We start from the raw sequence: 15,605 nt of genomic DNA on the forward strand, positions 1-15,605 counted from the left end.
TTGCATTACTGAAACAGTTGCACGTCGGAGACATTGAATTGCGCAAGTGGCACAACTCAAAAGTTTGTCTTTATCAGCAAATGTGAATTTCTTACTCATTTCTACTGCACTTTCAATTGTATTATTTATCAAAATATTGATTTTTTTATTAGATAAAGCTTGAATGTGTTATATTGGCTAGGATATTGTAATATTTAGCAATTTTCTAGTATCTAGTATAGAACTATTTAATTCACACATTAAAAAACAACAACAAATTAAATCTAATCCATGGTATGATTCCACTTACAGAACCCGTAGGGGCAGTTTTCCTGTAGGGTTTAGATATATCCAGGACTAGGCCTTATAACAAAACATAAAGAAAATCAAACATACCTTACAAAAACAATTCTGATATGTATCTCGAGACAAAACATTGGCACTGATATATGTTAAGATACTGTATGCCTGTAAGGTGTTTATAAATTAAGGCAGCAATATTTTTGATATCCCAATTTTAAAAAAAGTCAAAAGGTAGGCTAGTATTAACCAATTATTTTCTATTTTCCAGATCTTGGCTTGCATTTATTAAAACAAAAATGATTAGCTAAATTATTAGCTTATAAAATTATTTATGTTTTCATAGAAATTGATAGCAATTGCAGGGATAGCCATTGCACCCTTTGTTTTTCTGGTTGTTGTACCACCTGGCCTGTGGCCTCTCTAATGAATTTACATTTAACAGACTTACTTTGATGCTGGCTTTTGCCTGTAATATCAAATTAAATACAATTAAAAATAAAATTTTAATACAATTAAAATGTGTTTGATAAATAGGATTTTTCTATTTTTACATCAGTTGTACAGAAAGTGTGCAGCCTAAAGTAGCTATTTTTTTAGTATTTGAGAGAAAACTGCATTTTTTCATTCAGCCGTAAAGACCAGGGGCCCGTTCTTCGTACGTCGCTAACTCAGTTAGCTGGATTTGATTGTTGATGATTTGGCATGATCTTGGATTATTTGGTTCTTCGAAGCTCATTCTAAACTTGGTGTCATAGCAACAGGTCCCTAAGCTCAAACCTGCTCGGGAGCAGGCTTATTTCATGTAAACAAGATTAGTTTGTACCTTTTTAAGCGGATGTGATACGGAAAGTCTGACGCAGTCGCGTATTCTTCATTATACGAGCGCAATCTGCGTAAGATGCATGATTAATATAAAGAGCTTTTCAAATTCAACACGTAATAAAAAAAGAATATATTAATTAAATCTTTTAGCGATGTTATTTAAAAAATATATAATATAACAAATATATTTTCCTGTACTTGTGCGACTTGTTTTTGTGTAACAGGTGTTTGATTATTATTCTTAAACGAATGACATGCTGATCACATTCATTTTAAATTTGTTTGAATTTTCCTTAATAAAAACAGCAATTAATCATACCCAGCACTTATAGATGTTATTTACAATAAAGACTATTACTCAGTGTGAAATAATTTTCATTTGAATAAACTAATCTCCTATTTTAGTTTTGTCTTTAGATTGTCAAGTAGCTTTCAATGTCATGCATAAAAAGGGTTTTCGTTTAGTAATTTCTATCTGTTCTATCTTTAAAACGTTGTCTACAAATATGTTACCCTGTCCCTGTTCTGTGACAAAAATGACCAAAATAACCAAATAAGTTTTTTGCACATATTTTCACATATCTTTATCTTCTTTACTACACTTTTCTGTGCAGACTCAGCAGATGCAGGACTTTCGGTTAACGTGGAATACTGCTAATATAGTCAGAAATCAGTTAAGAATAATGCAATTGAAGTAAACTTATTTAACCACTTGCATATAGTTTCTCTAAAGGACTACCATCTGAGAGGATTTCTTTACTGTCATGTGCATTGCTATCAGAAACGGTTGTATTTTATAATCTTTTGATGTAGAATAACATTACCATTCCCTTACTGCACATCATACTTTATTTACCACATTATTGGAAACTGCTAAAAGTGTTGGTGTATTATCTACAACTGCACAAAAGAGAGGAAAACACTATCTTATAATACACTACAATAAAAATTTTATTTATCAGGAATTAAATTGTTGCATTGGCTGTCGGTTTAAGAAAGAGCAACTGCTCCAGAGATTATCTGTACAATCAGCCAGTTTAGAGACATCACTCCTGCCAGCACATCACATGAAGATGGAGGGCCACCACCTGTGTTTTTTTATTCTGCTTTTTAAGTTGCTGTTACAGACAAAATAGCATTTAACTGTTTTTAAAAGAGACTTAAAGTACTTTAGGAGCATCAAATTTTAATTACAATCATTAATTTCAATCTTTGACAAGCATAGCAAAGATATCAAGATTATATTTTTACAGAAAATTTTGAATTATTTATGGTGATTTATGTACTAAAGTAGCTTTAACTGGGTTTTTAAATTCAGTCACATAAAACGTTCACAACCTTCCATCAATAGCTCTCAGACTGCAGGGGTTAAAAATGGGCGTGTTCTTGGCCATTGTAACAACTGGCCAATCACAGCGTGGCTGATCAGTGTTTCTACTATCGATATGTATTGACTTTTCTTGCAGTGCACGAACGCGCAGTGATCTCAGATAATTCAATCCTGCCATAATAATCATCAACAGCAGTGGTGTTCAAAGAACCAAATAAGCGAGATTATAATTAGCCAGATCTAAACTTCTCGGATGTCTCATTTGATCTCGGATGTATTAAGCGACATACGAAGAACGGGCCCCAGGGTTCACTGGATGATTTGATATCATGTTTACTGTTTTTCAACTTCTTTATAAAAAGCCCATGATTTAAACCTGAAATGAATTTAAAATAAAAAAGATTTTATAAAAATATTGAAACGTGTGATAAAGGAACCAGAGTACATGTAGTGCCCCAGACACATAAAATGCATGGCATGTCATTGACGCAGATGCTAAAGAAAATTGTCTTTTGGTTCACAAAAAAAAAGTGTATAACATTGCTGTTGCTGGTTTAATGTTTACTTTTTAGCTTTTTCATTTAAAGTAAACGTTTTAGTTTATATTTATGGTTGAAACCATATTTTTACATGGATGCAATATGATTTAGCAACGAAACATTAAATTGAATTTATTCATTTGATCAGAGCATTTTTATTAGATAAAGCATGATTTGCACATGCGCATTGCTCAGTTGGAAATCCTTCTCTCTGACCACCTGACCTGTTTAATAAAAGGATTTTACAAAAAGTCTGTTACAGTTCAACTGTCTGTTGACCCTTATAAAAATTAACCATGGTTTTACTACAGTTAAAACCAAAAAACAAACATGATTTTCAAAAACATAGTTAAATCATGGTTAGTGTAGTAAAACTCAGGGTTTTCCTAAAAACTGTTATTTTTTATTTGAGACAACCTAAAATAATTAATTTACTTTAACCTATACACATTAATTTAATTAGTTTGTTCTAACTTAAAATAATTAGTTTGTTCCAACCTTTAAAAAGTGGTTGCATGGATTTAAACTTTTCAAGTTAAACGTAATAAAATTATTTACTTTGAGTCGATATCAGATGTTGTGTGTGATTGATTACTTCAATTTTTAAGTTGATCCAAGGTCGAGATTGGTCCCTTAACATGGTGATACATATTTTTTCAATGTTATGAAGGATTTGATAAAACCCTTTAATGTAAAGAACCATAGAAACTTATGTGGAAGTACAATGAAAATACGAGAAAAAAACACTAATGCAAACTGATTTGATTTTTACATTTCCTTTTCGTTATCTATGTGGTCTAACTGGTTTTTAGAGTATGTCTTGTGTTATTGTCTTGGTTTTAAGCAATCACTCCCATTTTTTGTTTGTTTTTATAAATATAAAAGGAGTCCACCAACAAACACAGAGACACTCGTAAAAGAGACGGCATGCTGACATTTTTTGTGTAACTTAAGATTTTTCTCTAAAAAAGCACAACATTTTTCAACAGCCATGTTTCCACTCATTGTCTTCTCAGGTAATCTGCATTTAATACTTTATATTTTTCTCATATACGGTTTACTAACTGCTCTTAGTCAGTCTTGAACACCAGCTGAGCGAATTTAACCCTTGTTTTCTCCTCAGGCTTTATCACCCTGACCTTATGTTCTGGACGTCAGTATGTCTTTGTGAATGAATCCAAGACGTGGACTGAAGCTCAGAGATACTGTAGAGAGAAATACACTGATCTGGCCACCACTGAAAATGAGCAAGAGACGATCCAGTTACTCAACAAAGTGAATGACTACAATACCATTGATCTGGCCTGGATTGGACTTTATGATGATCTGAACAGTTGGAAATGGACTCTAGAAGACACTAATTTCTTCAATGTAGAAGAAAAAATGTTCAGGAACTGGTATAGCCCAGCACAACAGATTTATGGAGGAAATATCTGTGTGGCTACAAGGAACGGAGTATGGCAAGCAATAAACTGCATATTAAGTTATTATCCGAGTGTCTGCTATGATGGTGAGTAGTTACAGTACATTAAATGTATCTTTAAATGTATTTACCTCTAACGTCTCACTAACCTCACAAATATTTTCCTATTTCAGGAAGGGAAAACGCAGAAGCTACTTATGTTTTCTATCCCTCGTACACAACTTGGAAAGATGCTCAGAGTTATTGCAGAGAGCATCACACAGACCTTGTCAGTATCAGGAATGAAAATGAAAACCAGAACGTACAATATTTATTAAAGAAATACAATTCTGTATATACTTGGATTGGTCTGCATGGAAGCAGATCTTGGTCAGATCAGAGCAGTTCTTCATTTACCTTCTGGAACACAGGAGAGCCAAATTATGTTGGATCATGTACTGCAGTGTCATTTAGTGACTCAGGGAATTGGACGGATGAAAACTGTGATAATGAATTTCCTTTCTTTTGCTACAATGGTGAGATATTATCTTTACAATTTTGGAAATCTACAGTATGTCTATCATGTATTGGATCACTCTAGTCTAGAATTAACATGGATTGTACGGAGCATTCCAAAAGTCGTAAAATCAAAATTCAAAACTGAAAATCTGGTCAGAAAGTAAGAAAGTTTAAACATAAGACATGCTTTTTTAATGTGTTAAATAATGGTGCAAATTGCATGCCTTTAGTAAATCCAGACAGTAGTTTATCAATGGCAAAAGAGGCATTTGCATTAATGCAAGCTCTTTGTAAATCTGGCCCTTGAACAATTGACCACCTGGCTGAGTGAGTTTTAACTGCACGTGAAGGAAGAGTGCGCTGCTTGCATGCAGCTAAAAATGGAGTGCTTATCCATCAGGACATGTTGAAAAAATGGTTGGTTAATGGAATGAAAACAATTTAGCAAAACAATAGAGAGGGGTACATGTCAATAATTACTAACAAAACTTAAAGGAGACATGAAAATCTGACTTTTTTCTATGTTTAAGTGCTACAACTTGGTTCCCAGTACTTCTGTCAACCTAGAAAATGTGAAAAAGATCAACCCAGTAACTTAGTTTTGGTAAACAATTCTCTGCAAGTATGTGGAAAAAATGGGTAATTGAAATTTGGCTCCCCTTCTGATGTCATGAGGGGATAATATTGCCCCTTTATCTGCACTATCCAACCACGGCACTGCCATTTAGGGCAGAGATAAACTCATTTGCATTTATAAGGACACACACATTTTTGCTCACACCTACAAAGTGACAATTTTAACATGTTATAATAAATTGTCTTTGGTATTTTGAGGTAGAACTTCACATATGCATTCTGGGGACACCAAAGATTTATTTGACATCTTAAAAAAGTCTTGTGAAATGTCCCCTTTAAGTAGCACATGTTTATTTGTAACAAAAGTCAAAAAATACATTGTTATCATTGTTATTTTCTTTTATGCCTATAATCATTAGGATATTATGTATGGATCATGTTACATGCAGGTATTTTTGCACAAACAAGTGGAAGTGACAGTAACAGGGATTATTAAAAAAGCTTCAGAGCAGTAGCCATGTCTGTGACACTCGGAAAAACAGATATATGTATTATCGGCAAACACCAGTAGGCAATAAATAGTACTAAAATAAAAGTCCCATTTGCTCACATCATAAATTTGATTCTCACTAGTACGCAAGGCTACTCCACTGACCTGGTCCCACAAAAAATGTCCCTATTTTACATGGTGCCAATTTTAGTATGATGTGAATCATGCAAAAATGTAAATTTCCCCCGAAATAAAGCACAAATGCAACCCCACCCTTAATTTATACGAATTAGCCACCTTAATTAAAAGGTAGTATTGCCAGTAGATTGTGTTGTAATCTTATATTTGGGGTCCCCATTGTATTTAATTGATATTTATAAGGTGTTGAAAATCTTCCTCTCTTTATAGAACTCACCTCATTGCGTCAGTATCACTTTATATCTGTGTCTATGAGCTGGTCTGAAGCTCAGAGATACTGCAGAGAGAATTACACTGATCTGGCCACCATTGATAACATGGATGAAATGAACAGTTTGATGAACACAGTTGAGGAAAGTTTCAATGGATCAGCGTGGATTGGCCTGTATGATGATGTGAACAACTGGAGATGGTCACTGGAAGACAATGATTTCTATCAGGAAGGAGAGAGAGAATTCAGAAGCTGGTATCACGAACCGGACAACAATGGAGGAAATGAGCTGTGTGTTTATATGGATCATTATGGGAAGTGGTTAGATATGTCTTGTGAATATTCACTTCCCTTTGCTTGTTATGATGGTAAGAGTAGTTTTCTGTAGATTTTAGACATGTTTTTTTTTTTTTTTTTTTTTTTGAAATGAGCACTTTTGTTATATTTTATTTCATAGGTAGTGAAAGTGCCACAGAGAGTTACATTGGAATTACTGAAGGAAAAAACTGGACAGATGCTCATAGATACTGCAGAGAACATTACACAGATCTTGCCAATGTGAGAAACATGACTGAGAATCAGAAGATCCTTGAGAGTACAGGTGGTGGTTCAGTCTGGATCGGTCTGTACAGAAACAGGATTTGGTCAGACAATCGGACTTCCAGTTATCTAAACTGGAGACCACAGACTTTTGATTTTCAGAGGCAACCAGATAATGGTTATCATATTTTGGGAAAATGGGGTTATGAACGTTGTATTGCTGTATCATTCAGATATTCAGGCAGATGGACTGATGAGACCTGCTTAACCAACATGCCCTTCTTCTGCTACAGCAGTGAGTTCATGTTTCTTTGCCGGACCTTGTTATTTGTCATAATTAAGACACTTCTTTTAACATTTTCGGTTAAATGTAAAAATGTTTTGCATGCATAGACTGCTCCTTACAAGTATGTGCATCCTTTCTGCATAAATATAACCTGAAGCAACATCAGATGTTCACACAAGTCCTGAAAAAAAAAACTAAATTAGCATGACCATACGTGCCATTCTTTCCAGACGCATCCCGTCCAGGATTTTGTGTTCGTCTTCCGGAAGTCGTATTTGTCGCCCGCATACGTCATAGAGGATTATTATTATTATTACAGAAAAGCAACTGTTACATTTTAAGGTAAGAATGAAACTACGATTATATCTTATGTTTTTAACTGAATGGCGTATGCAGTCAACAAATACGACTTCCGGAAGACACACCGTAATCCTGGACGGGATGCGTCCGGGAAGAATGGCACGTATGGTCACCCTACCTAAATTAAATAACTAAGATAACATTCAATATGATATAGCAAAATAATGTAAACTAAATAATGTAAAATAAAGTGAACATAAAGCACTTTGTCAGTTAAAGTTGTGCATACTGTACAATAGATGATCATATCTAGTATGTTGTAACTTTACTGTTTCACACTTTTAGTGACTTTAGGTGCAGACAATGACTGACATCTTATTTTAATTTGTAACTTCCAGGAACGTGCACACAATCTTCATGCAGTCCCCATCAGTATCACTTTATATCTGAGTCTAAGAGCTGGTCTGAAGCTCAGAGATACTGCAGAGAGAATTACATTGATCTGGCCACCATTGATAACATGGATGAAATGAACAGTCTCATTAAAACAGTAGAGGGGATTTACTATGGTACATCGTGGATCGGACTGTATGATGATCTAAACAACTGGAGATGGTCACTGGGAAACACGGAGTTAGAAGGAGGTTTTAAAAGCTGGAATGTCGAGCAACCAGGAAACCCGAATGGACAGAGTATGTGTATGTACATGTCATACTCAATGGGATTTTGGACAGCACTGTCTTGCAGTGCTCGGCTTGCCTTTGTTTGCTATGATGGTGAGAACTCCTTTTGAATTTTTAAACAAGTAACTAGAACAACATATTTATGACACTAAGATATATCATATATTTTACTTTCCCACAGGAAGACAGAATGCCAGTGCAAGTTACGTGTTTGTTCCCGACAACAAAAACTGGACTGAATCTCAGAGCTACTGCAGAGAGCATCACACAGACCTTGTCAGTATCAGGAATGACATTGAAAACTTCAGGGTTCTTTCATTAGTTCCTTATGGTTCTGTTATTTGGATTGGTCTGTACAGAACCAGATCTTGGTCTGATGAGAGTAACTCTACATTTAGTAACTGGATGTCAGGACAGCCAGATAATGCTGGAGGCATTGAATACTGCACTGCTGTATCATTTACTGACTCTGGGGAATGGACCGATGAAAACTGTGATTATCAGTTTCCTTTCCTTTGCTACAGTGGTGAGTAGTGTTTGGACTAACCTAGCTTAACCTAACTTATCTGATAATCAGTAAGTGCATAGTTATCTAGATATTTAACTATAAGGCATTACTGTAATGATAAAATATTACATTGTTGTTTCACACTGACAGAATTAGCAACATCCCGTCAGTATCACTTTATATCTGAGTCTATGAGCTGGACTGAAGCTCAGAGATACTGCAGAGAGAATTACACTGATCTGGCCACCATTGATAACATAGATGAAATGAACAGTTTGATGGACACAGTTAATGGGAGTTACAGTGGATCAGCGTGGATTGGACTGTATGATGATCTGAACAGCTGGAGATGGTCACTGGAAAACAATGATTTCTATCAGGAAGGAGAGAAAGACTTCAGAAATTGGTTTCATGAACCAAACAACTATGTAGGGGATGAGCTGTGTGTTGTTATAACTGATGCAAACTGGGCTGATTATTCATGTGACACTTATCATCCATTTGTTTGTTACGATGGTGAGACATTACGTTTTTTTTCAATCCTGAAAGATTTTACGATCATTAGGCACGTGATGGTAACACATTTCAGTCTGTGTTAAATACATGCCATAGTAATTTATTTATAAGCATATCATATTATGTACAGTACTTATTGGAACTAAATCTGGAGGAATTATAAGACAAACAAACATGCACCAAAAGCCAAAATATAAAAGATGGCAAGACAAAAGAACAAATGGATCGACTGATTAAAATACATTACATTTCAATCTTTTCAGGTAGTGAAAATGCCTCTCAGAGATACGTTGTGGTATATGAGGGAAGGACCTGGAGTGAAGCTCAGAAATACTGCAGAGAGTTTTACACAGATCTGGCCAGCGTGAGAAGTGAAACAGAGCGTCAAGAGATACTGAATATTAAATATCCATATTATTATGCATGGATTGGTCTGCACAGAACCAGACCGTGGTCAGATCAGAGCAACTCTTCCTTTACATACTGGCTGCCGTACACTTCATATGGTTATGCACAACCAGATAATGGTTTATATGTCCCAGGACTGTCAGGAGGTCAACACTGCACTGCTGTGTCTTTACAATCTTTTGGCCAGTGGACAGATGAGAGCTGCCTTGACAGTTTGCCGTTCTTCTGTTACAGTGGTAAGATCACCTATTTTTATGTAATGAGAATAAATAAAAAGTTGCAATTTAATATAAGTCGATGTTAGTGGTATAGTAAATAGTTATCTTTCTATGTTAACATTTTCTCTCTTTTATATGTCTTTTTTGGTGAACATGATGACCATTGTATCAACCTGCTATTTCAGATGAGTATGGTATGTTTTGTGTACATGGGGCTGCAAATAATTGTTCAATCAATGCAGCAAGTTTTTACTGATATTGAATTGTTTTGGTTTAGTGGTCGGACTCAGACTGGAAGTTACAAGTGAAGAAAATCTGTCAGAGTCTCAGATTGAAGAGCTTGTGATTATACAAGTGAGTATATATTTTTTTGTAATTTTCTACATATGTGGCTGGCCCGAGAATTTTCAGGTGTTTCTTGTACAGTATCACCTCCCACCTCTATAATGGCTATATAGGTGCACTAGAACAATCCTTCCTAAAATGCATTAAACTTTCGTTAAAAAGACGTAAAACTTACTGAGTGGTCAGGGGTGTTCACTGATATGCTCACACAAAAATTGCTGCAAAAGATGCTTTCCAACAGCTGTTTTAGCATTCGTTGTAAACTTGTGGACCTATTTTTCCAAACGCCTCACACCCGTATATTCTTCCGTTGAGAGCTTGAATAATAGACACTCCAGGCCAGTTGGTGGCGATAATCCGCCTTTGCCAATTGCAAGAATACAAACAACGTTCCAGGCGCGGAGTAATACCGTACCTCACAGCACATCTTATACAAGTCAATGGAGTAGGACAAAAACTACGATAAAACCTGTTGGAAAGCATCTTTTGCAGTGACTTTTGTGTGAGCATATCAGTGAACACCCCTGACCACTCGGTGAGTTTCACGTTTTGTAAACAAAAGTTTAATGCATTTTAGGAAGGATTGTTCCAGTGCACCTATAGACCCATTGTACAGGTGGGAGGTAAAACATCAAACACCCGAAAATTCTCGGGCCAGCATCATATGTCCAAATTTCAGTCAAAAATTTTCATGCACTAATTTTGTACTTCATATGCAAAACCTCAGTCAACAAGATAAACTTAGAATATCTAGGTGTTCTCAACTGTGCTGATTGATACACCATTTATTTTTAATACACTAAAAAACAATTTAAATATTATTGGTACTTAGTATACTTTTTTAAGTGCACTATATAGAAGTAGAATTATACTTTGAGTTAGTATATGTGTAGTGTGTAACTTTTACACTATTATTTAGCACAAAAATGTACTTATTTTAGTACATTATACTAAAGTATACTTTATTTTTAATGTATTTATTTATACATTTAATATGATTTAATTTAATTGATTTACACTAAATGTTCACTTTTCACTTCAATCAAAACATCACTATAGACAAAAGTTTTATAAAGACTTTTTAACTGAATTAATTCATGTTATTCTGCTGGTGATGGCAGAAATTATTAGCACACCAATGATGGCATCACTCTCTGTTGTTTCAGTTTCAAGAGAAGCTGATTGAACTTGGAGTTCCCAGCAACATTACCATGCATTTGAGAGACTATCATAAAACTGATCCCTGAAAATCAGATACAGGGGTTTGCATATTTACATAACTAAATAACGCATATAGAAATTATTTAAAGTTTTTGTGTGAGCTATTGGCATGTATTAGCCTACATAGTTTATAGCCCTTATACTCTTTGAAGGTGTTTATCCAAAGTGAATGTCTGAAGTTTGGATTTAATGTTACTGTAGTAGTCAAAACTTTGGTAGTCAACAATATTATGTGTATAGAAACCTGATCAACAGTTTTTTAACTTTAAGTGGTGACACGCTTTAGATAACCTAATATAATCCAATGGGTAAGACGTAAAATAAAATACAATTCTTGTGTTAAAATAAATTCTTGTGTATAAACAATAGGATTCTGATCAGTTTTCTTGTTGTTGTGTTTTTTTTTTGACCCTGTATGAATTTAAACTGACTAATTAGAAAACATAGGGGCGGATTCCCGGACAGAGATTATCTTAAAACAGGACTAGGCCTTAGTTTAATTAGGCAAGATAACTAGTTTGAACAAACATGGCTTACTAAAAACATTACTTGTGCGCATTTTGAGGCAAAACAAAGGGCATGATGTATTTTAAGATATGTCAGTGCAAGTTGTTTTCAGTTTGGACAGCTCTTAAATTTATTTTAGTCTAAGACTAGTCTAATCCCTGTCCGGAAAAAACGCCCTATATTGTATAATAATGTGCTATATAGTACTCTAAAGAAGGTCACACACCAGGCAAGAAGCACCTTGTCACAGCTCATGTAGGACAACTCTACATTCATAGAAAATATTGTCTGTGATATTAAAAAAGTTCAAAAAGTAGATGGGAAATCTGTCTTAAGCTCCCTGCTGGAAAAAAACAGAATACCAGCAAGACCAGCATATGTTGTGTTTTGGTGGTGGTTTGCTAGTAAACACCAGCTAAACCAGCACCAAACCAGCAACAGCACCAGCATCAGCACCAGCTAAACCTTCACTACCACCAGCATCCCATACTGGTCACCAGCTAAACCAGCATCAAACCAGCATAGACTAGCATAATTCTCCTGCTGTTGTTTTCAGTGGGGCTATACTGTTGTTTTTCTTTTCATGTCTGCCGAACCTGTTAGCTTTTTTTTTTTTGCAGTTTCCCTGCCAACTGCTTGAGTCGAGCACCAATTTTATGCATTACTTTGTGCGTACTTTGTTTTGTTCTTGTGCTGCTTTGTGCGCATGTCTCTGTGTGTGAAAGATACATGTCGAGAAACCCAGTTAAGGTGTTTACGTGCAATGCTGAATCGAAGTAATGAGCAAAAAACTACCTGTGCCGATCGGTTTTTGCTTATGCCAGTGGTTCTCAACTCCAGTCCTCGCTCCCCCCCCTCCCAGAATGTTTTAGATGTCTCCTTATATGAAACACCTGATTCCACTCATTAGGCTCCTTCCAGAATGTTTGAAACTTTTGCTTAATTAATACACTTACAAACTGATGAACTGAATCAGGTGTTTTATATATGGAGACATCTAAAATGTTCTGGAAGGGGGGCCCGAGGACTGGAGTTGAGAACCACTGGCTTACGCCATATATGAGCTTTTCTCAAAATAAAAGAAAACCATTTTACGTGTTTACATGGCCCCACCTGTTATCAGTTTAATAAGAATATCGGCATTAGACTGTGCATATAAATGCACTCAATATTATATTGGAATGGTTCAGGATCCTGTCCGGATCTTGTCTTGTTTTAGCTTCTAGTTAATTTTGACAGGGTTCTGAGTACCATGTTTTGTGTGGAGGCATGTGGCTTTGTTTATCAGTGCCTTGCCTGTCACGCCTATTACCCCGCTCCCTGATCTCCTCATTAATCATCCCATTATTGTTTGATTCATGTCCCCTGTAGCCCTCTTATTTTCTCCCTTATATAATGTCCTTGTGTTTGCTGTTCGTTTTACTTTTCTTGTGAATTGTCAGTTCCAGTCTAGTGTCTGTTCCAGTCTATTGTCTAGTCAAGTGAAGATTGTTGTCAAGTTTATTGTCTAGTCTAGTGTTTTGTTTTTCAAGTGTATGTTGTTTTGCCCCCTTGTGGATTTTGTTTTCCTTTTTGTAAATAATAAAGTTTCAGTTAAACTGTCTCCACCTGGGTTCATGTCTCCATTTCTGACAGAACGAACAAGCCATAACAGAACCCACTAGACAGTCCTGGCATGCAGTGTGCATCAGTCCTGGAGTGGTGGAGCTCCATCATGTCCCTTTTCCACCTCAAAGAGAGCTCTCCCTGAGGGATTACGCTAGGGCCGTGGAGAGCAGTATGGGTAATTCCCTGAGGTGTTGGCCAGCTCCTACCTCATTGCTGGTCTAAATGACCCCCCACCTCTGCAAAAGCGGGGGAATTGGTTTGTCTGCCCTACGGGGAGTTGGTAGAGTGTCTTGTCCAGCGTGAGCTGGCACAGGGAAAGGCCAAGAGATTAACCACACTTTCAAGCACCTTACAATCTCCATTGTCTCCCATCCCAGAGGGTTGCATGCTGGCCGTCGCGTCTTTGGATGACCCTTCTCTGCCCAACTAAGTTTCTGAAGATCTTGCCCCAGCTGTCAGCGTTCACGGGAAGTGGGTAAAAAGGGCCTCCTGGGAGTCTGCATCAAATGCTTCCTCAATATAGCCAACCATGCCAGTGGCGAACCTCCTAGAGCCAGCAACGACTCCCCTTTATGGTCAACACTCCAGTGTCGCAACCCAGGAGGAAGAGGAGAAGGAAAGAAGCTGCAGCGCCCCCTGTCTCGGCTTCCCACCCCACTGTTGTATCCCCTGTCTCGTCTCCGCTGCCTACAGCAGGGCCCCCTGTCTTGGTCCCTGTCTCGTCTTTGCTGTCTGTCGCAGCATCCTTAGCACCCTCGTCACCCTGACCTTCTACTTGGACCTCAGCGTCTATGGCCTTCCTGAACTCTCTTCCAAACCCAGGGAGCCCTAGACCACCCTCTGGTCCCGTCCCTTAAGTCCTACAATGCAATGTGTCCATGTCTCAGTCAGTCTTGCCTTCTAGTGTGTCCCTTGAGAGACGCCAGGTGGTGTCCCTTGGGGGAGGGGTACTGTCAGGATCCTGTCAGGATCTTGTCTTGTTTTAGCTTCTAGTTCATTTTGACAGGGTTCTCACAGTACCATTATTGTGTGGAGGCACGTAGCAGGCCATGTGCCTTGCCTGTTTAGTCTATTACCCCGCCCCTCATCTCCTAGTTAATCATCTCATTATTAGTGTGAGCCTAGTGCGAGGGGTAGCCAGCACGTCCTTGATAGAGGACCACAGGGAACGTGACTGAGTGTAGGGGTGAAGTAGATCTGTGAGGAATTGTGGAGAGAGTCCTTGGAGAGATTTATAGATTAGCAGAAGGATCCTGTAGGCAATGCATGATAGAGAGTTGCACTAGCAAGCAGCTAACTAGGTCAATGTATGTTGCACTCTTGTTGGACAGTGCAGAGATTGTGTCAGTTGACCATTCAGAGCAGAGTAGGATACTGAAAGGTGGGTTTTAGGCAGACTGAATCGTTGAACGGTTTCACACGAATCGTTTGGGGATCTCAGAGAAATGCTGTAATATTAAATTTATATTTTGCAAAAATGTTTTTTGACCTTGCATGCATTTAAACCTGTTGTCCGGGACTTATAAACAGTGATAGGAAACTTAGAATTTGCATCTTACTGGCTCTTTAACTGTAACTAGATCATATTCTGAATTTGGTAAAACTGACTTTTTCTTATATGTTCCCAGACTATGTAATAAAAATGCATAGTATAGTATAGAGTATTTTGATGCTTCCATCTTCTAAATATTCTTAGAAAACTTTTGGAAAATTTATTTGAAAGAATCATATTCATGTTTTACTTAATATTTATATATTTTATTAATATTAGGTATTGTAGTTATGTAGTGCTGGACAGGACTTTCTCGTTTTGTGTGCCTTTGTAAATATTTTTGTGTAAAACCTTGTGTGCTGCTATTTTGGCCAGGACTTCCTGGTAGAAGAGATTTATATCTCAATGGGACTATTCCTGGTAAAATACAGAGCGGAAATAATTATTTGACACATCAGCATTTTTATCAGCAAAGGGATTTCTAAGTGGGCTATTTACACAAAAGTTTCACCAGATGTAGCCATCAAGCCACACATTGAATTCATACAAAGAAATCAGAATATTTAAGTATACAAGTTGAGTCATAATAAATAAAGTGAAACCG

At 36.8% G+C, this 15,605-nt stretch overlaps 1 protein-coding gene across 1 annotated transcript; it reads left to right on the forward strand.

The window, feature by feature from the left end:
* The first annotated feature begins 3,964 nt into the window (after positions 1 to 3,964).
* On the forward strand, positions 3,965 to 10,084 carry LOC135721365 (macrophage mannose receptor 1-like). Its single transcript, XM_065243550.1, has 10 exons — positions 3,965 to 3,989; positions 4,097 to 4,483; positions 4,570 to 4,911; positions 6,369 to 6,737; positions 6,827 to 7,204; positions 7,894 to 8,271; positions 8,360 to 8,704; positions 8,837 to 9,202; positions 9,466 to 9,846; positions 10,014 to 10,084. The coding sequence occupies exons 1-10, from the start codon at positions 3,965 to 3,967 to the stop codon at positions 10,082 to 10,084; spliced, it is 3,042 nt and encodes a 1,013-aa protein (XP_065099622.1).
* The last annotated feature ends 5,521 nt before the right edge of the window (positions 10,085 to 15,605 follow it).

The sequence above is a fragment of the Paramisgurnus dabryanus genome, chromosome 18 (assembly GCF_030506205.2).
Source record: "Paramisgurnus dabryanus chromosome 18, PD_genome_1.1, whole genome shotgun sequence".
In the NCBI taxonomy this organism is placed as follows: Eukaryota; Metazoa; Chordata; class Actinopteri; order Cypriniformes; family Cobitidae; genus Paramisgurnus; species Paramisgurnus dabryanus.